The following is a 24,373-nucleotide window of genomic DNA, read 5'->3' on the forward strand; positions in this document are numbered from 1 at the left end:
GTAGCTACCTCAGAAGGCAACATACCTCCAAGGAAATCATTCTAAACCACAAAAAAGGAACTATAGTTGCCAGCATTCTTTTAAAAAATTAGTTTTTGATTAACTAACATTTAACATCCCAAAAGTTTCATGAAAGTTCTGCTTGTGCTTAGGATTTAGAAAGCCATAAGAGAACACTGCATTCACTTAACAATAAGAAAAAGCCAAATAATCTCAAAATCTTAACTTTTCATGAACCCATCAGAGAACTGAGTTAACAACCAACCAAGAAACTTAATTTCCCTAAGAGTTATAATGATAAGCCCCTTTGTGAAGAGACTGGACACTCAAAACTATTTCATTTTGCCAGGGTGCAGGAGAGAAGTAGCTGTCACAAAAGTAGGTAAAAATCAAGTAAAATTCTAACAAATTGAAGGGCCATGTGCAAATACCATGACAACGTATAATATCTAAGAGTCACTGACTCAAGGAAAGTCTGCCCTCACTTGCAAGCTCTTTGCCTCAGGCCTCAGTATTCATGAAAGATTAAGGGCAGAAAACAGATTCCTTACTGGGTGGCACAAGTGGACCAGTGAGGGCTGGCTGCCCACCAAGAGATAGACATTAAACCTGGTCCACTTCCCTGGATCCTTCTCGCATATTAAGCAAACGTCCTAAGTCATTTGGGTAAGGTAAGAAAGTGATATACTTTCAGAATCCAGGAAAAGATGCACTGCTTCTGCTGGGAGAATACAAATAAAATTCATGTACCCTGAGAAAGGGGCAGAAAAATCTCCTGCTGCATAGCCCAAAAAAGGATCCACTGTTTCTGGACGAGACAAAAGCCATCTGTCTCTGGACAAGGAGCAGAAGAAATGCCATTCAAACATAGGTTCCTGCATCCATACAAAGCAGAAATCTAATACTGGAGCAGAGGCTAGAAATTCTCTCTTGCCAAAACCCTGCCCACAGATACAAAGCAGAATTAGGCTGCCATGGGGGACTGAGACACAAATGTTGAGAACGTCCTAATCCCAGAGAACACGAACACAAAGAATGCTTAAGACTGAAGTCTATCAGCAAAACCAAAAACACATCTTACTCTTACCCCCAACCTAGAGATGAGTAACAAGCAAGAGAGGAAGAGAATGACAAAAAAGTCCTTCTGTGACCAGCAGTGCAGGGACTACTGAAAGCTTAGAGTGAAGCAAACACATCGATTAAAATCCCACCAGCACACCAGGACCCGGGCTAAGCACAAAGAAACTGTACTCCACCACAGGAGTAACCAGAAAGGATGCATTGAAGGTAACTCTACCATTAACAAAATCCAAAACCTGCTCAAAAACTGACAAGATTAACTCAACTACCCATACTAACTGCTTTACAGAAAAAGTAAGCCCATTTTTGGATATAAATACTTATCTGAGCCTCTATTGCTCTATATGTGATATCTATACAAGCAATAAAAAAAATACAAGACATACACAAAAAGAAAACCAAGCCACTGTCAAGAGATAAAGGAGTATAAAGCACAGAGAGATGATCCATTTGTTGAAATTATCAGAAAGTGACTTTAAAATAACTATGACTGAAATGTTTGAAGATACAAAGGAAAAAAATGAACAAATTGCATTAAGAGATCAGGAACTGAGCACTGAGTACATAAAAATGGTAGAAATAAGTTACTATATTAAAGAATAATCTCTTTGACCAGCTTATGAACAGACTGCATGCAACTGAGGATGGAATCATGAACTTGATGACAGGTCAATAGAAATTATCCAACTGAAACACAAACATGGGAAAAACAGTTAAAAACAAAGCAGAACATACAAAAACTGTGGAAAAGAATTAATTGGTCTAAAACACAGGTAATAGAGCACAAGAAAAAGAAGACAAGATGATGGCTGAGAATTTTCCATAATTAATAAAAGATAAAAAGCCACACGTCCAAGAAGCTCAGAGAACTCCATGCAAGTAACATGAATAAATAATAATAAACAAGACACACACACATCTGGAAACATTATCAAGCTGCTAAAAACCACAGGTAATATATTTTTAAAATTTTAATTTCTAATTGTTCATTACTAGCATATAAAAACGCCATTAATTTTTACGTAGTGACTTACTACTCTGTCATCTTGCTGAATTCAACAATTACTTCTAATAGCTTTTCTGGATAAATTATTTAGTATACATCCATATCGTTTGGAAATAAAGACAATTACTTTTATTTCTTTCTATCTAACTCTATGTCTCTTATTTATTTTCTTTGACTTATTGCACTGTCTAGTACCGCTAGTAAAATGCTGAATAGAAAAGGTCAGAGTGTGGGACGCCTGGCTGGTTTAGTCGGTTAAGTGTCCGACTCTTGATTTAGGCTTAGGTCATGATCTCAGTGTCTTGAGATCAAGCCCCACGTCCGGCTCCAAACTGGGGGTGTGGCCTGCTTAAGATCCACGCCCTCCCCAAGTCCCAGGAGCTCTTTCTCTAAAAAAAAAAAAAAAAAAATGGTCAGAGTGAGCAACCATTTCTTAATTCCTAATTATGGAAGAAAAAAAAGTCCGTGATATTAAATTTATGTATTTTTACAGTTGTCAGTTGCTCAGACTGAAGACACAAAAATTTTTAACAAACTATCTGCAGTTAGAATCCACAATTATTAAAAATGGTAATACTTTATGATGAAGTACAGTTTATCTCAGGAATACAAATTTGGTTTAACATTTTAAATTGATCAAAATAATTTACCATATTAACAGAATAAAGGAGAAAAGCCAATCATCTCAATAGATGCACATAAAAACTTGCAGAGCAATCAATCCATTTATAATACCATCCCAAAACATGAAGTACCTAGGATTAAACTTAGCAAAATATGTACAAGATTTGTACAGTGAAAACTGTAATACATTAACGGCAGAAATTAAAGACCTGGAGAGATAGGGAATCTATAAATAGGACAATTCAATATTGTTAAGATCACAATTCTCCCCAATTTGACCTATAGATTCAATACAATCCCAATTAAAATCCTAGCTTGCCTTTTTGTAGAAATTGACAAGATGGTTCTAAAATGTATATGGAAATATAAAAATTCCAGAATCACCAAAACAGTTTTGAATAAGACAAAGTTGGGAGGTTCACCCAACCTGATTTCAAGACTCATTATAAAACTACAGTAACCAAAACTGTGTGCTTTTAGTATAAGGTACACACAGATACCAATGGAATAAGAAGCCCACAAATACACCACACAAATATAGTCAAGTGATTTTTGGACAATAGTGCCAAAGTAATTGCACAGCAATTGAAATCTCACACATTGTTAGGAGGAAATGTAACATAGTACAAGTACTTTAGAAAACAGTCTGACATTTTTCTTATAATGTTAAATACACAACTGCCATCTGAGCCAGAAATTTCACTCTTGGTATTTACCCAAGAGAGAGAAAAACAAATGTACATGAAGACCTGTACTCAAATGTTCATAGCAGCTTTATTTATATTAGCACAAGTTGGGGGGAAAAAAAAACCCGAAAACAAAAAAATAAATGTCTATCAATGGCTGAATAAACAGATAGCGATACATCTGCAAAATGGAATCCTACTCAGCAACAAAAAGGAACAAACTCCTAATACACACAATAACCAGGATGAATCTCGGAAATGATGAGTTAAGCAAATGAGACTACATCAAAAAAGTATGTATATAGAATAATTCCATTTACACGAACTTAAAAAAAAAAAAGACAAATCTAATATATAGTGACACGAAGGAAATCAATGGTTGTCTTGTATTGGTGGGCAGAATTAAATATGTAATGACAAGAACACTGTAAGATTACATTAATGTTGCAGATCTTGACTGTGTGAGGGCGTAATATGGGTGTATAAATTTCTCCAAATTTATCAAAATGTATACTTAAAATGTGTGCATTTTACTTGCCTATAAATTATACTTCTATAAAGGTGACAAAGGGCCTTTGCAGCCCCCTGAAAGTCATTGCAGTCTTGGAATATAGTTTACCTAGTAAGAATTTAAAAAAATATGATGTAAAAGTTAGAAAGAAATGAAATAATGAAGGAAACATTATGAACCATGAAGACTGCACTATATAAACCCAGAAAAAAAGCCTTTCTGATAAATACTTATAAAAATCTAAAATTGCTTCAAAACTAAAAACAAAAATCTTCCAAGTTTTTTATTTTGCTTGAATTAGCCAAAAGAATTAACATGGAAAGTTAAACAGAGACCCAAGAATAACTTAAAGCAATACTATAAAATAGATTTTATTCCATTAGCAACATATGCTTAATTAAGTACAGAATGGCTTAACTCAGAGATTAAAAAGTAAATCACCATTGCTCATTTGGACGAAATCAACAATTTCAAAGAAACACAAGAAGGTATTCAAGCATATCAAAATTCTTTGTTCATTCATTGCTTAGCTTTTATGAGATCTCATCTTACCTTACAAGAGAATCACTTCGTTTATCAGCTCTAACAAGGAGAACAACTTTCCATCTGTGGAAGGCTCCTGGAGCACCAGTGCGTTTCAGTTCTTCACGCCATCTTTTAGGTGCAGATTGCATTTGAGGTGAATAATGGGAGTCTTTTTCAATTTTATAGCCCCATTCATAAGTTGTTTCATCAAGCCATCTGCCACTTTTGGCACTGTGGATTATGTAGTCCTTAGTTAATACCCACTTTCCTAGAAAGCAAATCAACTGTCGGTAAAAGAATTCTGGTTCCAATGAATGGTCAACAATAAAGACCAAATATCAAATAAAGTTTGACCTTTTTCATCATGAGACTCTTAAGCTACAATGCAACATTATCTTTGAATTATGTTTGTTTTCCCAAAATTTTGGTAGAGGTCTACAATGTCACTGAACATTGTATGCAATCTTTCCCATAATGCTTCTAAGTCTAAACATTACTAAATTAAATACAATCCTAAGACTCACTAAAATAAATGTGGTATTACTTAAGCTATGTCTACTTTTACTATTCACTGTTTTGGCTGAGATTTATATTATTCTTCATATGCTAAAAACTTCTTCAATCATGTTTATAGCAATGTTACACTTTCTAAAAACAAATTTATTGAGGAAGAGAATTTTTCAGAATATCTAATAACATGCTGTAGTTCCTTTATCTGGGCATCAGTAAAATTTTCTCAAAAGCAGGGACAATATATGCTTTCATTTGCAGAGAAAATAATAAAACCAAGTATCTTTCTGGTAAATTACTCTAAAAAATAATAAATTTACTGAGTTAAACAATACTTTTTTTTTTTTTTTTTTTGGACAATCAGTGAACTAATGATATGCTAGCTCAACCACAAAAGAAACTATAAAGAAACATCAAGGGTGACAGAGAGGGAAAGACACTAAGTTCTAAGTTGGATTTATGAAATTTAAAAGCTTAGAAAAACACAATAGGGGGATCACTGCTTCATATCATGGATCGGAAGGGACACAGTAGAAGAACAAAAACAGATTCTTTCCAATGACAGATCAAAGAAAACAAACTTATTTGAGAACAGCTGAGACTCAGACAAAAGCATTTTGGGCGGGGGGCATTGCTGTGCCCAACTTTTTTGTTAAAGATTTTTTCTGACATAAAACACTTACACTAAATCTTTGGTTAAGTAAGTATTCCTGCCTCTTTGGTACATTTTCATGTGTTACAAAGCTTTACTTAGAAAAATCAGACAAAAAACATTTTAACAAATATTTTCAGAAAAATATTCAGCTAAAACCACATTTATGTTTGATTTAATAACGATACTACCTATCTTTAGCAGATTAAGCTACTTTTTTTTTTTAACATGAAGATTTTTTTTTTCAAGGGAGAAAGGTAGTTAATTTACCTGCTGCACAAGCTGCTAAAAACTTTTCACTCTTACACAGGCGTTCAGCTATAAGATGTGTACAATTTTTGTATTTCTGGAAGGAAAAATGCAAATGAAAAAAATGTTACTAAGAGTTCCATTATAGCACATTCACTTTATTCTTATAATATCAAGAGAGCATTTTGTCATTTTTAGACCAGCATTATTTTTCAAGTCTATCTTAAATATTTTATAAGTTTCTGTACTCACCTCACTCTTAATAAAAGTGCAATCTAGTTTTAAAAGCAATTTGCCTAGAGCTTCCTTTTCTTCCATCTTAAATCCTGTCATTTGGATGATATGCTTTGGAGCACCATCTTCCATCTAACATGTATACACATAAAGAAGATAACATATGTTAAAGATAATATTCACAGGATTGACATTACTTTTTCTTAACTACGAGTGCTAAAAATAAAAAAATAAAACATATAATGAATTAAACATACAAGGCTTTACTGTAAATACCAATGTTAAGACTGCTTATGTGCAATAGAAATTGATTTATAAAGCTATCTTCCTGGGGCACCTGGGTAGCTCAGGTCAGTTAAGCAGCCAAATCTTGATTTCGACTCAGGTCATGATTTCGGGGTCCTGGGATTGAGCCCTGCATCTGGCTTGGGCTCAGCGGTGAATCTGCTTGAGTATTCTCTCTCTCCCTCTGCCCCTCCCCACTCACATGTTCTCTTTCTCTAAAATAGATCTTTAAAAAAAAAAAAAAAGTTATCTTCCCACAATGTGACTGTAAATAGATTTTTTTTTTGGTGGTTTGAACATTGAATGTGTTCCTACGTTACTTGACACTAAAACACACTGATGAATGAATATAATACTTCAGAAAGGATTATTTATATAAATATTAGCATAGTAATACCAGCTTCATTTTAAAAGCACTGTTTTTGCTAATAGCTTCTGAAACAAGCACACCGTGGACAATGAAACCTAATCAAATTTTATAATAATTTTTAAAATATTTGTGGACAAATATTGAAGAGTACCTAAGTCATTACAAAAGTTGATAGAACGCATGTTCCCAAAGCATTTACACCAACTAACTTAGTATGCTAGGTACATTATAATGAACCTGGATTCTATTCCCAATCTATATTTCTTAACTCTGCTATATGTTAATTTTATCACCTGCAAAAGCGGCAGAAAAAAAAATCACAGTTTTCAAATTTATATAAATAGAGACCTTAATCCACATATAAAGGTAGTTCATAAAGCACTTGTATTTGAAGTGGCACATTTATTAAGCAAGAAAGACAACCTCACAGTAGTTTTAATGAGAATACAGGGTTTTGTTTGTTTATATGACATTAGAACTTCAGAACTGATAGCATCTTAGAGAAAATCTAGTTTCTTTTTATAGATGAGGAAAAGGACTATAAAAATCGGTAATTTTCCACTTCTCTAACAATTTTGTCACTACAGCTGTAGATTAGTGTTTAATTAATGCTAAAGAGCAAAAGCAGCTGAACTCTTTAAAGACAATTAAAAGGAAACTAAAAAATTATACCTGTTTAAGCCCAGGAATAGTAACAGACAACTGGTGACAAGTGTTACATAGAACAAGACAAGTGGATAAAGACAAGAGCTCTTTATAGAAATTCTATTGTCCAAGATCAAATATATACAGATAGATACTAAAAACATATGAAGTACATACATATATGTGTTTATGTGAAGACTGAGATTCATTTTTGAGTAAAACTTCAAAGAAAGTCTCACTATGAACAATTTAAGACATTACTCAGGGTTAAGATGAACCTTTATTTTCTTTGCTTAAGGTTTCTAAGAGGAGTAACGTCAGCCAACAATACACCTGGTTTCTCTACCCTTCATCACTCCTTGATCTGGGGGGAGAAGTTACTTGAGAGGACTAAATGGATATGCTTTGATGGATAAATCAGCATATTGCAAAGACAGTTCATATCAATGTTTTCTGACATGTCTTAAGAAGCTGCCAGTAGTAGTCCAGCAGGCTCATGAGTAAATGAATTCAGAGATTATGTATTACGAAGCACACAGGAGTTGCACAAAGCTACCTCCTCCAAACCAATTTTAATTCAGTAAAAAAGCTGTTATTTTGACCCCAAAATATCAGACTTTCTTATTCCTCTATTGGCTCCAAAAGAAGGAAAGGGATATAATGCATTAACCCTCTAAAATCCTAAAATTGAAGATGCAGAACATAAAGAAAGTGTCCATAAGGATAAGACCCCTCAATGAAACATTTTTTAAAAGTTAAAAGGTTCTGGGGCGTCTGGGTGGCTCAGTTGGTTTATCAGCCAACTCCTGATTTTGGCTCAGGTCATGATCTCAGGGTTCTGGAATTGAGCCCTAAGCTGGGCTCCACACTCAGCAGGGAGTCTGCTTGAGGATTCTAGCTCTCTCTCTCCCTCTGCCCTTTCCCCTATTTGCACAATGCATGCACTCTCTCTCTCTCTAAAAAGTTAAAAGGTTCTGGCACAAAATTATATAATATACATAACAGAGGTTGGCATTCTATGAAAAATCACTCATGTAAAATACTATCATCAGTACATAAAATGTAAGTGGCTTCTTGCAGAAGGAATTCTTTCTTGTATTAATCATCAAATTTTTCAACCAATTTTATGGGATATATGACATAGCTCCTGAATGATAATATCTATTAATATAGACTAGTAGTATATAAAAACTTTACAAAGAATATGCTGTTACTTGAAATAATGATTTAGTCTGATGCAAAACACATACTAACACATGTACAATAAAGCTGCAAGTGGATTATAAGGCGTATGACCACAATGAGAAATGTTGCTTCTATTAATTCTAGGGGTGCAAATAAATCCTTTAAACAAATTTCCTTTAGAAATTGGTAGGTCCGCCTTGAAAACAAAAAGCAAAGCTGGAGGCATCAGAATTTTGGACTTCAAGTTATATTACAAAGGTACAGTGATCAAAACATTAAAGTACTGGCACGAAAATAGACACATAGATAGATCAGTGGAAGAGAAAAGAAAACCCAGAAATGAACCTACAACTATATGGTCACATCATCTTCGACAAAGCAGGAGAGAATACCCAATGGGAAAAAGATGGTCTCTTCAACAAATGGTGTTGGGAAAACTGGACAGTAATATGCAAAAGAATGAAACTGTACTACTTTCTGACATAATACACAAAAATAAATTCGAAATGGATTAAAGACCTAAATATGAGACCTGACACCATAAAATTCCTAGAGGAGAACACAGGCCATAACCTCTTTCTAGATATGTCTCCTGAGGCAAGGCAAACAAAAGCAAAAATAAACTACTGGCACTTCATCAAAACAAAAAGCTTCTGCACAGCTAAGGAAACAATTAAAACTAAAAGGCAACTTAGGAATGGGAGAAGACATTTGCAAATGACATATATGATAAAGGGTTAGTATTCAAAATATATAAAGAACTTATCAAACTCAATCCCCCCCCAAAATAATCCAATTTAAAAATGGGCAGAAGACATGAATAGACATGTTTCCAAAGACGACATCCAGATGGCCAAGAGACACATGAAAAGATGCTCAACATCACTGATCATCAGGGAAATACAAATCAAATCTATAAGGAGATATCACGTCACCCCTGTCAGAATGGCTAAAATAAGAAACAACAGGTGTTGGCGTGGATGTGAGGAAAGGGGAACCCTCTTGCTCTGTTGGTGGGAATGCAAATGAGTGGAACCACTCTGGAAAACAGTATGGAGGTTTCTCAAAAGGTAAAAATTAGAACTACCCTATGATCTGCGAATCACACTACTAGGTATTTACCTAAAAATAGAAATATATATATATTAATTCAAAGGGATACATGCACCCTGATATTTAGAGCAGCACTTGTCTACAACAGCTAAATTATGGAAACAGACTATGTCCATCAACTGATGAATGAATACAGATGTGGTATATAAATATACAAATCCACACACACACACACACACACACAGGAATATTACTTAGCCATCAAAGAGAATGAAATCTTGCCATTGGGAACAAGATGAATGGAGCTAGGGAGTATTATGCTGAGTGAATGAAGTCAGAGAAAGAAAAATACCATATGATTTCATTCATATGTGGAATTTAAGAAACAAATAAGCCAAGGGGGGGGGAAGAAAAGAGAGTGAGGCAAACCAAGAAAGAGACTCAACTATAGAGAACTGTTTGTTACTAGAGGGAAAGGATAGGAGATGGGTTAAACAGATGATGGGGATTAAGGACTGCGCTTGTGAAGAGCACCAGCTGATGTATGGAAGTGCTGAATCACTATACTGTACGCCTGAAAACAGTATTACACTGTAAGTTAACTAATTTAAATAAAAACATTAAAAAAAATAAAAAGGAATTAAACAAAAAAGAAAATGGTGGGTCCTTTAAGAAATATCAGATGAGTGAAATTCATCATATCTGTGAATATCATCTTGGTATTCTAATGGAAAGGCAATCTAATTGTTTTTTCTATTTCTGGAAAGCCACTCTTATCAGAGGACACAAGTTTTTAAGCATATTTACATTACTTACTATATTTCTTTTATGCATATAAAGTTTTAAAAAGCTATTTCATAGGCTATTTCAAGAAATGCTGCCAAAAAAGGTAAGTTTAATTAGCTTTAAAAACCTATAGTCTTGGGAAACCTGGATGGCTGGGTGTGGAGCTTGCTTGGTATTCTCTCTCTCTCTCCACCTCCCTCCCTCCCTCTACTTCCTCCATCCCCCCTCCCAACCCATGTGCTCTCTTTTAAATAAATAAATAAAATCTTTAAAAAAAAGTAAAATCTTATCTGGCTACACTAAAATACTAACATACAGAAACTACTGTTAAATAATTGGAATATACATACAGAAAGCAATGAAAAAAATCAAAGTAATGCTATCATCCAGAAAGTTTTAAAAGTTGTTCTTTATGTTTTATTCTTCTGCTTCCTGATAACTAAATGTATGTTATATAGAACTATAAGGGAAAAAAGTTATCATACTATATTCCTCTTTTAGGTCAAATTAATTAACAGCTATTTTACAATTTGAATGTTTAGTATTAATGACATTTTAATACATTTTGACGTATAAATTGTTAAGTGATTTGGGTGTGTATCATGCAAACTTTTTATCTTAAATCATATTGTCTTTATAATGGGGAAAAAACACCCACGTTGTATATTTAACAGCATTTTCTGTCAAAGCAAGAGTCCACAGGAAAATGAAAGCAGGACCAACTGTGCTTAATGGTGGAAATCAGGAAAGCTTTTTAAACGCAGTTTCTTTCCTCTAAGGAACAATTAAATATGAAACTAAACAATCAAGAGGAAAGGGAAGAAATAAAGGTGAAATAACAGGATGTCCTGATTCAAACATTATGCAAATACAAATATTAAACAAATCAGGGGCACCTGGGTGGCTCACTGGTTAAGCTGCCGACTCTTGGTTTTGGCTCAGGTCACGATCTAGGGGTCCTGCGATCCTCCCCGTGTTGGGCTCCAAGCTCTGTGGGGAGTCTGCTTGGGATTCTCTCCTTCTCTCCCTCTGCCCCTCCCCTGCTGTGCAGGAGCACTCTCTCTCTCTCTCTCTCTCTCTCTTTCTCTCTCTCAAATCAACCATTCATTTGAGAGAGAGAGAGATAGCTAGAGAGAGCACAAGCGGGAAGGAGAGGAAGAAGCAGGCTCCCCGCTGAGCAGAGAGCCCAATGCAGGGCTCAATCCCAGAACCCTGAGATCATGACCTGAGCTGAAGGCAGACACTTAACCCACTGAGCCACCCAGGTGCCCCGAAGCACAATGTCTTAAAAACAAGTTCCATTAACCTAATCAAATAGCGTCCTATAATCAAACACCTACTTGAAATAACAGTTTACGATACATTTGGCAATGCTTTTTAATACCACATCTTACGACAAACAAGCTAGATCTAATTCATATATATATGAAAAAATTGATAGCTGTAAATATAGAAATAGAGATCCATGGATAGAGTTATTTATATTTATAAAACTGGCAGTGTAATGGTTCTTCCTGTGACCCCGCAGGATTAAGAAAACAAGAAGTAACAGCCTGATATGCCTGTGTGTGATATATTCGGGGATATGGGGATCAAGGCTAACTGCTAGAAGTCTTTTAGCACAAGTAAATAAGTAAATACACTGCAATACAATTCTATCATTGGTATTTCCAGGGAAATTATAACTTTTTCTAGGACTTAGGGGGGCGTTCCTTCAGGTATTCATCAGAACATACTATCCTAACACAACAAAAGAAAAACAAAAATGAGAGCATTCACTTAAAGTTAAAGGCTTTATCTTTACTGCCAAAAAGTGAAAAATTATGTATTAGATTCTTAGTTACAAGTAAATGCTTCTGTTGTAATTTTTAAAATGTTGTAGTAATTAAAAAAATACTTAGTTACTTACCTCGAACCATATAATACACACAACTAAGGAGATAATGACTGTGAACAGAGCTGGCATTTATGCAGAGAAAGCAACTGTCTCTGTGGTGTGGACTTTCCCAAAATATCTCCCACATGGGCCTATCCCTGATGCCTGAAATTCCTCCGCAGTTGGTGCTAGTTAGAAATGCAAATAAACCTATAGCACTCACCATAATTAAGAACATTTTATTATGTACTAGCTTTTTAGGTCTTATGAATTCTTTACAATATGACACATAGCTGGAACATGTTTGAATATGACACACAGAGAATGTTGAAAAGAGAAGTCAGGGAAAAGTAGAGGCAGGAATACAGATGAATGCAAAGGTCTGGTTCAGGAGGGAGGATAAAAGAACAGGGTCTAACGGTTAACTGAAAGAAGACAGTGCTGCAAAAAACAGGGGCAGGGATGCTTACCAAGGATTGTGGCAGGAAATGCTCCTCTGCATTACAAGTGATTTTATGATCAGCCATAGGGTCTCACAGAACTTTGAAAACATAATGCACCCTATAAGTTGTATGCTAATAACTAAGATAAATAAAGGATTTACTAAAAAGTTTATTTGCATTTAAGAACTAAAAATTCCCCCAAAGTAACTTTTACTGTCAATTGTAATTAATCCATGACTACAGAAAATTTAAAAAACACTACAAAGTATACCGAAAGATTAAAATCACCTGTAATCCCTGCACCCATTAATACCACCGTTAACATCTGGAGGCGGGGGGGGGGGAGGGAGGGTATAACTTGAACGATTTATGTGTGTGTGTGAAAAAACATATAACAAAATTGAGATTATTATATAGTTCTGTATCTTAATTTTTATTTAAAATTACATTGTGATCATTTTTCCATTCCAGTGAATATTCTTCATCGTTTCAAGGCCACCAGGTTGAAAACTAATAGTTTCTTAATGTTATTCTAGTGAACTACTTGGATTTTAAACCTACTTCTACCTTGATTTTAAGTCTAAAGAAAATCATCTTTAAAAATTCCCTTTTCTCAAAAGGATATATCAGCCCTTGAAAAAAATCAATATTGCTGCTTTGAATTCAAGAATTTTAAGATTTTCATGGTTTCTCTTATCTAAAGCATTTAACTGGGAAAGTAAATAAGTGAAAATGGTCAAAGCGTTGATCTCTGTTTTAACCAATATTGCAAAAGGTAGATACAAATCACTGTATTCATACTGACTAAACTACTGTTCGATTCTGAATGCTGTAACATCAAGTGGAGTTTAGGAATTCTGTATCCTCCTGGCCTAGGAGCCAAATTAGGCCTTTGGCTTAATTTCATTCAGCTGGCCTTTGGAATTTTTTTCTTAAAGATGTAGCATCCATTTCCTGCCTCATCCTTGAAAGATATGGAATGTGTGTATATATATGTAATCATTATACATATTATTGTACATATTGTACATACATATGTAGTTATTTGATTGAGGTCTCCACTGGCAAGACCTGAGGAATACTCTTACTTCAATGGCATTATTTGGGAAAGGAACAGTCATGCTCAGTCTCTTTGAGGAGAGGGAGGAAATGGAGCAGTTGCAGCCAAGTGACTGTGGTGAGGAAGAAATGACAGGTTAAGAGGACTTATGGAGATGTTCACTCTATCCAGTAACATACAATGAACAGGCTGAACTGGAGATGCTACTTTTATGGATAAAGGGGCCCTTAAGGAAGCAAGATGAACAAGAGAGACACTGTTCAGGGAAAAAAGAATGGATAGTCTATGTTGGTTAGCCATAGGGGATGAAAGTCAAATCTGCTACGAGTTTGTATCAGGAACTCTATTACTTAATTACTTACTTAGTAGGAACATAAGATGTAAGGTTGAAAAAGCAGGAGTTCACTTTTATTGAGGACCTACTACAGTCTACGCAGCACACGTTAGTTTAAATGCTGTTTACCCTTCTCACACAGATGAGGATACTGGGGAATCTTACCGATTAAGAAACTAGCTCAAGGATACACAGCTAGGAAAATAGTGAAATCAAGGTTCAGTGCAAACACCTGCCTGTTTCTGAAAAAGTTACATGCCTTTTCTACGATACTACTTTGACTTAAATTTCAGAATTTAGTCTAATACTTTTAACCATATTATAATTTCAGAAAGTACTCTATCTTAGCTAGCACGAGAGAAAAATACACTGCAGGTAAAGGAATCTACTAGGAGGGTGGGGAGATATTTAGACGAGCAATATTACTGAAAATATTTAAACAATTATAAAAATAACACTAATGTCTAAAATTTCAAAGCATTTCTAGGAACAATCTTAAGAATGCCATTTTTTTTCTTATGAAAAAGGAAATTGTTCATTATTTTCCTCTCAAAATAGATCTTATATGAATTAATCACTAGACTAGTTCATATGGACTTCATCAAGAATAACAAAACAGCCTACATCAAAATAATTTCAATATAAAAAGAGTAAAAACTAAGTCAACTTAAAAGTTTCAGGGATATTTTACTTTTAAGCAGTAAGATGTCCTTAGAAGAAATAGTATGTACTACATTGTGCAGCATACCTTTTCCATTAGCATATTTATGGAGAGTCAATTACAAGAGTTACATAATATTCCATTATAGTTACATTATTGAGAAACAGGGTTCATCACTTTCTTTAGGTTTTATTATTCAGTCTATATGGAACTGTTCATTTTAAATATTGTTTAAGCAGTGAAAAGATAGAATAACTAATCAGAAAAATACTAATTAATAATGCTATATTATTGGTTTTCAAAAAAACCAACAGTTTTTGGACATTAGTGAAAACTGTGGATACTGTTAGGAAATCATAAAAGGTTTGAATTTTGATTATGAAAGGTAACTACATTCAACCACTGTTTCAATAACTGTTTCACGTGATTTATGCTTTCTACTCTAAGGAGGAAAATATTAAATCATACAACTGAACCCAAGTCAGTAAGGTGAAAAAAAATCTGGATTTAGAAAACAGATCTAAAAGAGGCTGATTTGTATTATCGAAGGTTAACTGTCTTCACAATAATTTATACATTCAAGTATTCAAAACATCCTGGTTCATTTAAATTAAAAATTCTTTAAGTTAGACATAATCAAATTAACTCCCTTATAAAAATCCACCCCCAATACCTGCAATACAGGTCAAATGTTCCTAAAATGGGAACATCTTGCACATCAGTAGACACTTCTAGGAACTGAGGCATAACTTAACTACATAAACCAAAAAGTTCACAAGGCACTCTGTCATACAATAAGTATGCTGTAAATTCCGTTTAAATCTTCATTTCCAAGTTCTCAAGGAAAAAAACCTGGGGAGTGGGGATAGGATAGTCATTCGCCAAAAAAAAAAGAGCTTGTCGCTTCCAAAACCAAGCTCCATCTAATTTCTGGGTCAAATCCTGATAGGGAGTATCCGTGACAAATCAATTTTTTTTTTCAATATTTAATCTGAGGCTTTGGAAGTGGAAGAAATCTCAGAATAATGATTTAGCCTTGTTCCCAGCCTTCAGGCTACTGAGACATTATAATTCCCAGGAACATACACCCTTCTTTAGGGAAAAGTGTGTGTATGTTTAAAGGCATACAGTAGCCGCAGAGATACAATCATTGCCACTTGGATATGTTAAAAAATTCTACCAGGGAGAAAAGAATGACACCATTTTCCCCGTCACTGGTAGGTGGGCCTAGGGGATCCCAGCCACCTGCACTGACGCTAAATTATTTAAAGCAGCCAAGAGACTCCGCGAGTGGCGTCCCAGTCGGTTCTATGGAAACGAGAGACGCGGGCGGCCTAGCGCCTTCCTGGCAGGGGATCAACCCGCAGAGCTGCGCAAACAGGAGGCGGGGGAAGCCGCTCAAGCCTGCACTGCAGAGACGCTCGGCGGCCCTCCCAGCCGCTACAAGGGCGGGGCGGGGCGGGGTCTGTGACCGCAGCCCACCAACGCCGGCGCAGAGCTCAGCGAGTCCGGGCCAGTGGGAACGAATGGTGGCTGCGGAAGGCAGGAGAACCGAGCACCGCCGGCGCTCAACCCCAGCCCCTTCCCAATCTCAAAGCCGGGAGCCACAGAAACTTTGGGGGCATGTTGGAAACGACCCCAGAGAGTCAGGGTACACTGTGTCTTCCAAGCTGAGGCCCTTTACCTTCCCTGCCGAAGAGTCTGAGATGCTTCCCTCGGGTGGCGGTGGTGATTGGGAAGACGACTGCCGTGGCAGCACTCGCAGCCTCACTAATCCGGGCTCTGGGAAATAATTTCCCGCCGCGCGCTAGGCGGCCCCGGAAACTATTGTAGCATTTCCGGGTGGTTGTCAGTGACGCTCTCGAGCCGTCGTCAGGGTGGTCTGAGCGGGTGGCTGGCTGGAATCTGGCGGGCGGGCCAGGCTCCTGCTGTATCTATGCCAGACGTGGGAGAGACTGGTAAGTGATTTTTCTACGTTGCCTCCTGGGCCTGATATTTCCGGCCGGTCGGGGCGCCGTGTAGCATCTTGGCAGGACCAAGAAGTGAGCGGGAGAGAGTTAAACCAGGAGGTGTCTGTATCCAACCCATGGCGCTTGATCCCCTGCTGCTGGAAGAGGCCTTACGACCCCGGTTTACCGCCTTCTCCACTAGCCAAATCCCTCCCCAGCTTGGAAGTCGACGTCGGATCCCCAAGTGAGGCCGAAGACCATGTATACAGCGACTTGTAGTGCCAAGTCTTTTTTCCAGTATTCGAGGAGTGTCATTACTCTCCCGTTGTCAGGGTTTAGTTACCCTTGATTGCCGAGAGCTAATTTACCATCCTTGACCTGAGTACTGTTTCCATTGCCCTGGGTCGCACCTTTTAGGAACGTTTTAGACTTGGGATGAGGGAGTAGTTTGTGTTTAGAATTAAACGTTCCCGCCGCTGTTTGAATTGGGTAAGAAGGGGCTTTGTTTTCCTGACTACCCTGAGCTAATGGGCTTTACATACACGTTTTAGTTTTTGGAACCTGTAATCAAGAAGTAGATGTACTTTCAGAACGAGTGCTCGTGCTCTGCTCCAGGTTTCTTAGATCATGAAGGATTCAGGAGAATTTGGGAGGGAGGTCTGAGGTAACCACAATAGTTTTAAGGAGAAAATTGCTTCGGACGGAGGGAGAATGTGAGAAAAGGTGTTTTTCCAAACGAAGATTTGAACGAAGTGATGTAGGGAACGTGGCTACTTCTCTCTTGTGTAATGCAGTTTCTTCAGGTAAGTAGTTTCCCCACCCCACCTTATATTTAAATCATCACTTTTCCCCCTAAAAGGCAGCTAATTTTGATCCCCCTAAACAGCCAGTTCCGAAAGAGTTCTCGAAATTACTCTACCATGAAGAAAAATGGAGTGTGTTCAATTTAAAGCCCCTGATACATAAGCCAAATTCCTTGTTACCTTTTGAGTAATGCAAACTTATTGAGGACAGCGCATTGCTATTCTAATTTTGTTGGATAATAGTTCAGCTAACTTTTACAATCTTATTTGGTCCCAATTTTGCAATGTTTATTTAATCTGTTATTTCTCCAGTTGAAAGGATTGTAAGTAATTTAAGGGAAGTTACAGGTTTTTATATAGCAAGTAGCTTTTTAGACAGGCAGTATTTTTTTTAATTCTTGCTCTTGATTTGTGTTCTTTCAAATTAATATAGCTAACCACTAATACCACGAATAGCTATGGTTTGCCAGGCACTTTACATTCCTTAAAGTTACTACTGTCCTAGAAGTTATGCTACTCCTATTATGCAAACATTTTATACTGAGACTCAAAGACATTGTAACTGAGACTGAAAGATGTTCTCACAAATTATATAATTAAATGACACAATTGAGATTTGAACATAGTTGACCGAACTCCAAACTTTGGCTCTTTTTACTGTTCTTATAAATATCGCCAACACAAATCATTCTTTTTACTCTGGTAAAATTGAATAGGCAATATGTCACATTCAAAAGTGAAATCGATAGCAAAACTAAGTATAAAGAGATTTTAGGGATGTGTTAATGGGTTAAGGAATTCCTTAAGTTAATGTATTAAGGATTAAGGAATGTGTTAAGTATTTAAGATATTACCATAGAGTAACTGTGACATATGAGTAACCCATTTTTTTTTTCTTGGCCAGTTTTATCGTCATCACTTAAATATAAATAATCTCAAGACCATCAGTGTATAGGTGACTCTAAGTCCAGAATATCAGATGTCTCTTCAGTCAGCTTTGCACACAAGCGGACACACACACACGTGTGTATATGTGTGGAGAAAAAGAAAAATGAGTGAATGGTCACAAACTTCATAAAATTGAACTTGGTAATGCCTGTAAGGAATTGTTATTTACTGGTTATTAGCAAAACTGTTCTATTTCATTCATGTAACCCTCAGGCAGATGGTGCTTATCACACATTTTAAGGGAGTATCCTTAATTAAACATATGCATTCCAGCATTCTATTTTATGTAGAGAAGTAGAAATAGCCTAATTGTCAGGGAATTTACTAAAATCTCATTAAAATGACCAGTATTATAACATAGAACTTAATTATAAAGAGTATCTTGCATAGACACAAGTATATATGTACACCTAGTCTCAAATACTTAATGTGCATTTTTTTTTTTTACATTTATTAATTTCACTGTCCCAAAGATATTTGCTTTGCATATCCTATAGGTAGATCTCAGGGATGTTTTGTTTCCAGTCAAATTTCAGTGCTTATGAAGATCGAGATTGTATCTGTTTTCTCCATTATCTCATATCCAGCATTTAGCTCTGTGTCTGGCATATAGCAGGGGCTCAATAAACATTTATTGAAGGAATGATGATTACTTTTTAAAATGTAATTTATCCATAGAGAAGTATTTGTGCGTTTTTTAAAAAGGGTCTTACCATATAAATAAACATTTATCATTACTCACTTTGATGCTGAAATGTAATGTCCACTCTACATTCATCCATAAAATGCTATGTGGTCACCTGCAAAGAAAACTGGACAGTGAGATAGGCGATAAGAGAATACCTAGCATTTATTGTTGCTTACTCTCTGCTATGTAGTGTTACATTTTATCCTCACAGAACTATAGGGTAAGTATTATTATCCTTGTTTTACAGATGAGAAAACTGAAGCCAAGACAAGCTTTGTACATCGTTCTATGTTACCACAGTCATTAAATGCCAGAGCTGTGATGTGAACTGTTGTTCACTTCAGAGGCCATTATCATAACCGCTTTGCTATACTGCCTCCAATTGGATTTTAATCCTGGCTCATCTACTAACTAGGTGTATACTCGGGGAAATTTATTTCTCTAAGGATCATTTCTCAAATATTCAGATGAATACTTAGGAGTCAGCTAACTTCAGAGGATTTTACAGCTGGAAGGGACCTTATAGATCAGTTAATCTAACCCCAAAGGTGTTATAGATTAAAAATTTGAGAATATACAAAACAGGAAAAAAATGAAAAATTGCCCATGATTCTACTCCAGCCACAACCCAGCACCTGCCTATTAGCTGTTCCCCCCCACCAGTCTGTTCATCTGGTTGGGGAGCAATCCTTTCCTTCCTAGTGAGTAGACACCTATGACTCAGGGCTCAGGCCCAGTTGAAAGTGGGAGAGGACCCTGAGGGGCCATCAAGCTTCCTATTTTGGGGGCTCCACCTTGAGAGGACATGGATTCACATCCATGGTGTGGGGATTGGTTTATAAACACCTTGTTTAATAGGGTGGGAGCTGGGCCCTGGCACCTAGTGGAGATGCATTGGGGGTTTTGGTTTGGCTGGGGGTAGGGATTCTCTCAGGCTATGAGGTCTTCTTGTCTCCATGGCTCCTGCCCCTTTCTGTGACTCTGAGCAACCACCTGCCCCTCTCTGAGCACCACTTTCCCCATCTGAAGTCGCATAGTGGGTTGGGTAGGGGACACTTAGCTCTCTCCTCCCATTAGTGGCTCCAGGACCTCCACGATGGAATCAGTCATGGGTCTCCTCTTCCTGACTTGCTTGTGCTTAGATCCCTAGTATTGCCCCTCTGGAAGATCTTCCCCATGCATATCTACAGAAAAAACAAACACCAAAAACAGCACCCCACCTGTCTTCCGATACTTGAATACACTGCTGAGTTACTTTGACATCCAGCTCCGACCGACATAGAGCACGCTATTGCTAGGCTGTGTCATTTTAAAGGCTGGGAAACAACCAGGAATTAATCATTAGAACTGATGATTTTGCAGACTGCTGACTCACCTCATCAGGTGACCCTGGTTAAGGAAAATGTTTGAGTGGTGCAGTCAAAAGACTGCAGCTGAATCGAGATAAAGGTAAAAATCAGCAAAGTAATATTAAAAAGCCTCTAGAAGTGTGAAAAGAACACTGCTTTCCAGCTTCAACTGCTGATATGTTATTGGAGACAGGTTTTTGAAACAGTGCTCCAGCTTTTTATTTCCCTGTAAGCTTTGGTTAAAGTACAAGTAAATAAGGAGAGAGGTGGCTCAGGAAAGAGTAGTGTATCTATAATATGTATGTATATGAAACATATATAGCTGTTTAAATCATTTGTGGATTCTTTGCTGAATAACATTCTCAAGAAAATTAGCTAAAACTAAACAAAGACATTGTCATTTTGATTAATTAGGGAGAGCAGTATAATGTAAAGCAGCTGAATTCAGAGAAGACCTGCATATGAACTCAAATTCATGAACTTAAATATGATTTGGAAGGAGTTACATTCTTTGAGCCCCAATTTGTTTATCTGTCAAGTGGTAATATCAACTTTACAAATTTAATAGGATTAAGTTTGATAGTGTGTGAAAACACACAGGAATCAGAAAAAGTGTTATTAGGGATTTGTCTAGTTTTGTTGTGGTTTACTGTAATCTAATTGCTTTAAAATAAGGTGGGGGACACCTGGGTGGCTCAGTCGATGAAGCGTCCGACTCTTGATTTCACCTCAGGGCTTGATCTTAGGGTCGTGATTTCAAGCCCTGTGTTGAGCTCCACATCCAGTGTGGAACCTACTTAAAAAAACTAAGGTCTGGGGCTCCAACTGGGAAGTCAAACAGTTCAAATCCCAGGTCTGTCACTAGTTGCGTGACTCTGGGAAAGGTACTTTTGTGCTCCTAGTATTTCCTTATTTGTAAAATGGAAATAGTAATGTGTTCAGAAGCCTGTGTGAAGATTAAATAATGGTGTGCACAGTTTAATATGGTGGCTGGACTTGGAAGTGCTTTCTTTGTTCGCTCAAATTCCCAGAGACGCAGATGCTAAGAGGGGATTAGATGTGCTAGAGGTTTATTGGGGAAAAGGCCCCTGAAGGATAAAGGAGAGGGAGCAAGAGTAGGAGGGAAGTGCCTTCAGGCCTCAATGCAGGTCAGACAACCTGTGAAAAAAGAGAAGGAAAGGAGGAAGGGAGAGAAGAGTGAGAAGAATGTCAAACTGCCGCACTATTCGAAGAAAGCTTCAGCGGGCCAATGGGGAATATGTGTTCCAAAGTCATCCGTTAGAGGAATCCCATGTTCCCACAGTGCTCAATATAATGTTAGCTATTAGTAAAAACAATTGATAGTTGTCACATGCTGTAATTTACAAGTGTTTAAATTTCAACTCTTGACTTTTACTGCCGGCCCCAACCTCTAAGAAAGATACAATCCCAGCCAGCCAGTGACATCATTAACATTTGAGGCACATGTTCTTAGAGGAACAACTTCTTATATTTTATAGTATACTTTCGTTAGCCAGAGAGCAGCTACGGAATCAAAAGTTCCAAATAACAGTTGGAAATAAAACATTAGCTAAGCAACTGATTTTTCAACATTAGGTAGTTAAATAATATGCTGTTTAAATTTCTAAATTCAGGTAGCCAATAAATAAACAGTCCCAAAAACCTGAGTAGTGTTAATATCCATCGCTTGACTATTAGCCCAAACGTGAATATCCCTTTTTCTTCCTCCCAAAGATACCTCTGTGGTTAAAAAGGTCATGATATTAGACTTTTGTAGATCACCCCTAGCCTCTTTTGTTGTTCTTACTAAGCAATTGTAGACATCAATCAATTCAATGCTTTTCAAGTGGCCCGTTAGAATCCATCAATTTGGTGAGTACTAGCCTGTGTTTTTATTTCAGATGTATGTGACTTTAGGATTCGAATATAAAATGTGGTCGTTACTGTGAATTAGAGTCGAATTTTAAAGCAGGAGATTTAGACTAACTTTTTTATCTTACAAATGAAGACTAAAAAGGTAGTTTAACTTGCCCAGATAACTCAGGAAACATGTGACCTGAGCCAAAAGTTAGGTCTTAAGAATCTAAATTTAGGGCTCTTTTTGACCATGCTTCCAAGAAAAGACTTATTGTTTGCTCTATTTAGGGGACATAATTGCTCTATTTTCTAGTTGGTTAATATGGCCGTCCTTTTCTGTCACATTATTTGTTTGCTAAGATTTACTGAAAAGGCTCTTCTCTGACTCTGACCGTTCAGTGTCAGAGCGGTTGTACAGCTGAAGTTGTTTCTAGCAGTTAGCAGCCATGCCACATCACCTGAATTTACTTTCCATTTTCCCTTTGGGGAACTGCAGCTAATCCAACAGTGTAAGTCTGGAGTTTACCTAATTTAAACTGAGGAGTGATAGGAGCTATTTTGAGGAGCATTCTACTGAAGAAGTCTTAATTTTTACTAATACCAGTGAATATTATTCTGTGCTTCATTGTCATGACATTCTTTACCCCTGTTCCTTGCTTTTTTAGACTTCAGCTCACTAAATAATATTTTTTCAATGCAATTGGTGTATAATCCACATGATAATTTATTCCTTTATAATTTCGTAAAACATCAATTACTTCCTTTTCTAACATATATTCGTAACTGCCCTCAAAAATGCCTGTGGGCTACTTAGCTCCTCAAGGATGAACTCTGTCTGCTAATCACAGATTTGACTGGGAAAGAGTTTGGGAGTGGGGCTCTTTGTAAATGGAGCCCTCCTTCCATGCCCTGTTCTTACGTTGCCTTCTCGACCCTGGTATCAGTGAGGCTGCCTAAGTTTATTCCTTTGATATACTTTAATCTGATCATGATCTTTCTTGGACTTTCTCATTTATCTTCCTCAGCAGTTCTCAAACTTTTAGTTTAGGAGTCCTTTACACTCTTAAAAATTACTGTTGACCTCAGAGTTTTTGTGTATGTAATTCTATCTACTTATATTTATTATATTATTATATTTATTTATATTATATATATATTATAAATTAAAATTAACTTTTAAAAAAGTAGTTAATTCAATAATAAAACCTTACATGTTAACATATAGAGCCTTTTAAAAAATGATTATATTTTCCCAAAGAAAGTTTTTGTGGAAGAGTGACATCATTTCATGTTCTTGCAGTGTCTTTAATGTCTGGCCTAAAGAAGAGAGTTGAATTCTCAGATCTGCTTCTCTAATCACACTGTTGTGATGTGTTGTTTTGGGTTGAAATAAGTGAACAAAATCCAAACTTATACAGACATAGTTGGAAAAGAAAGGAGTATTTTAGTGACCTTTTCAGATAATTGTGAATGTTTTTCTTTGATCCTCCTATACACAAACTTACGAAGTGGTGGTCTCTTAAGGTTTAATTGCAATGTGATATCTGAAACCCTATCAGTGAACTTTTTGTAATCTGTAACTTTAAAATGTCCTTGGTCCATCTTGCACTTTTAATGACTCTTACAATCATGTGATTTTGCTATAAATGCATTGGTCATGTGGAAATATTGACTCCTTGGGGTAAAAGCTGATCTTCCAAATCTTAATGCATTTCATTATATGTTGTCAAAAAATCCTACTTGTTAACATTATCAGCAGTCGCATCAGGAAAATTTAAAAATATTGGGAAGCTGTCCATCTGACAATATGTGAATTGCCCAAAATTCTTATTTTTGCTTTGAAAACTCTAATTTTATCGTTGACAGCAAATTGCTGTTTAAAGTTTTCCTTGAAGTGAGAGCTCACTCAATTTGGTTGATTTTGAAAAAATGTGTGGTGTACTCCAAGGTTGAGCTAATAACATTACTAATTTTTACTGCTCATTGAAGACATTTTTAAGTAAA

General features: G+C 36.5%; 2 protein-coding genes across 7 annotated transcripts in view; one reads left to right on the forward strand and one right to left on the reverse strand.

The window, feature by feature from the left end:
• Positions 1–24,373, reverse strand: part of SLF1 (SMC5/6 complex localization factor 1) — a 79,018-nt gene that overhangs the window by 54,353 nt on the left and 292 nt on the right. Inside the window, exons 1-5 of one of the 5 annotated variants that reach the window (XM_045796276.2) lie at positions 20,384–20,565; positions 19,218–19,275; positions 6,096–6,209; positions 5,865–5,940; positions 4,460–4,700 (exon numbers count right to left, since the gene is read on the reverse strand). In XM_045796276.2, the coding sequence (XP_045652232.1) occupies positions 4,460–4,700; positions 5,865–5,940; positions 6,096–6,209; positions 19,218–19,253 (467 nt within the window). In that variant the 5' untranslated portion in view covers positions 19,254–19,275; positions 20,384–20,565. Of the gene's footprint in view, positions 1–4,459; positions 4,701–5,864; positions 5,941–6,095; positions 6,210–12,747; positions 13,039–16,459; positions 16,566–19,217; positions 20,348–20,383; positions 20,566–24,373 lie in introns of those variants that run through there. The other 4 variants (XM_045796277.2, XM_045796279.2, XM_045796278.2 and 1 more) reach the window with 4 other exon arrangements.
• Positions 16,646–24,373, forward strand: part of KIAA0825 (KIAA0825 ortholog) — a 375,816-nt gene continuing 368,088 nt past the window's right edge. For both annotated transcript variants that reach the window (XM_045796269.2, XM_045796272.2), the window contains exon 1: positions 16,646–16,733. The gene's annotated coding sequence lies outside the window, so the exon portion shown is untranslated. The remainder of the gene's footprint in view (positions 16,734–24,373) is intronic.

The sequence above is a fragment of the Ursus americanus genome, chromosome 5 (assembly GCF_024610735.1).
Source record: "Ursus americanus isolate L20-20 chromosome 5, mUrsAme1.1.p, whole genome shotgun sequence".
Taxonomy (NCBI): domain Eukaryota; kingdom Metazoa; phylum Chordata; class Mammalia; order Carnivora; family Ursidae; genus Ursus; species Ursus americanus.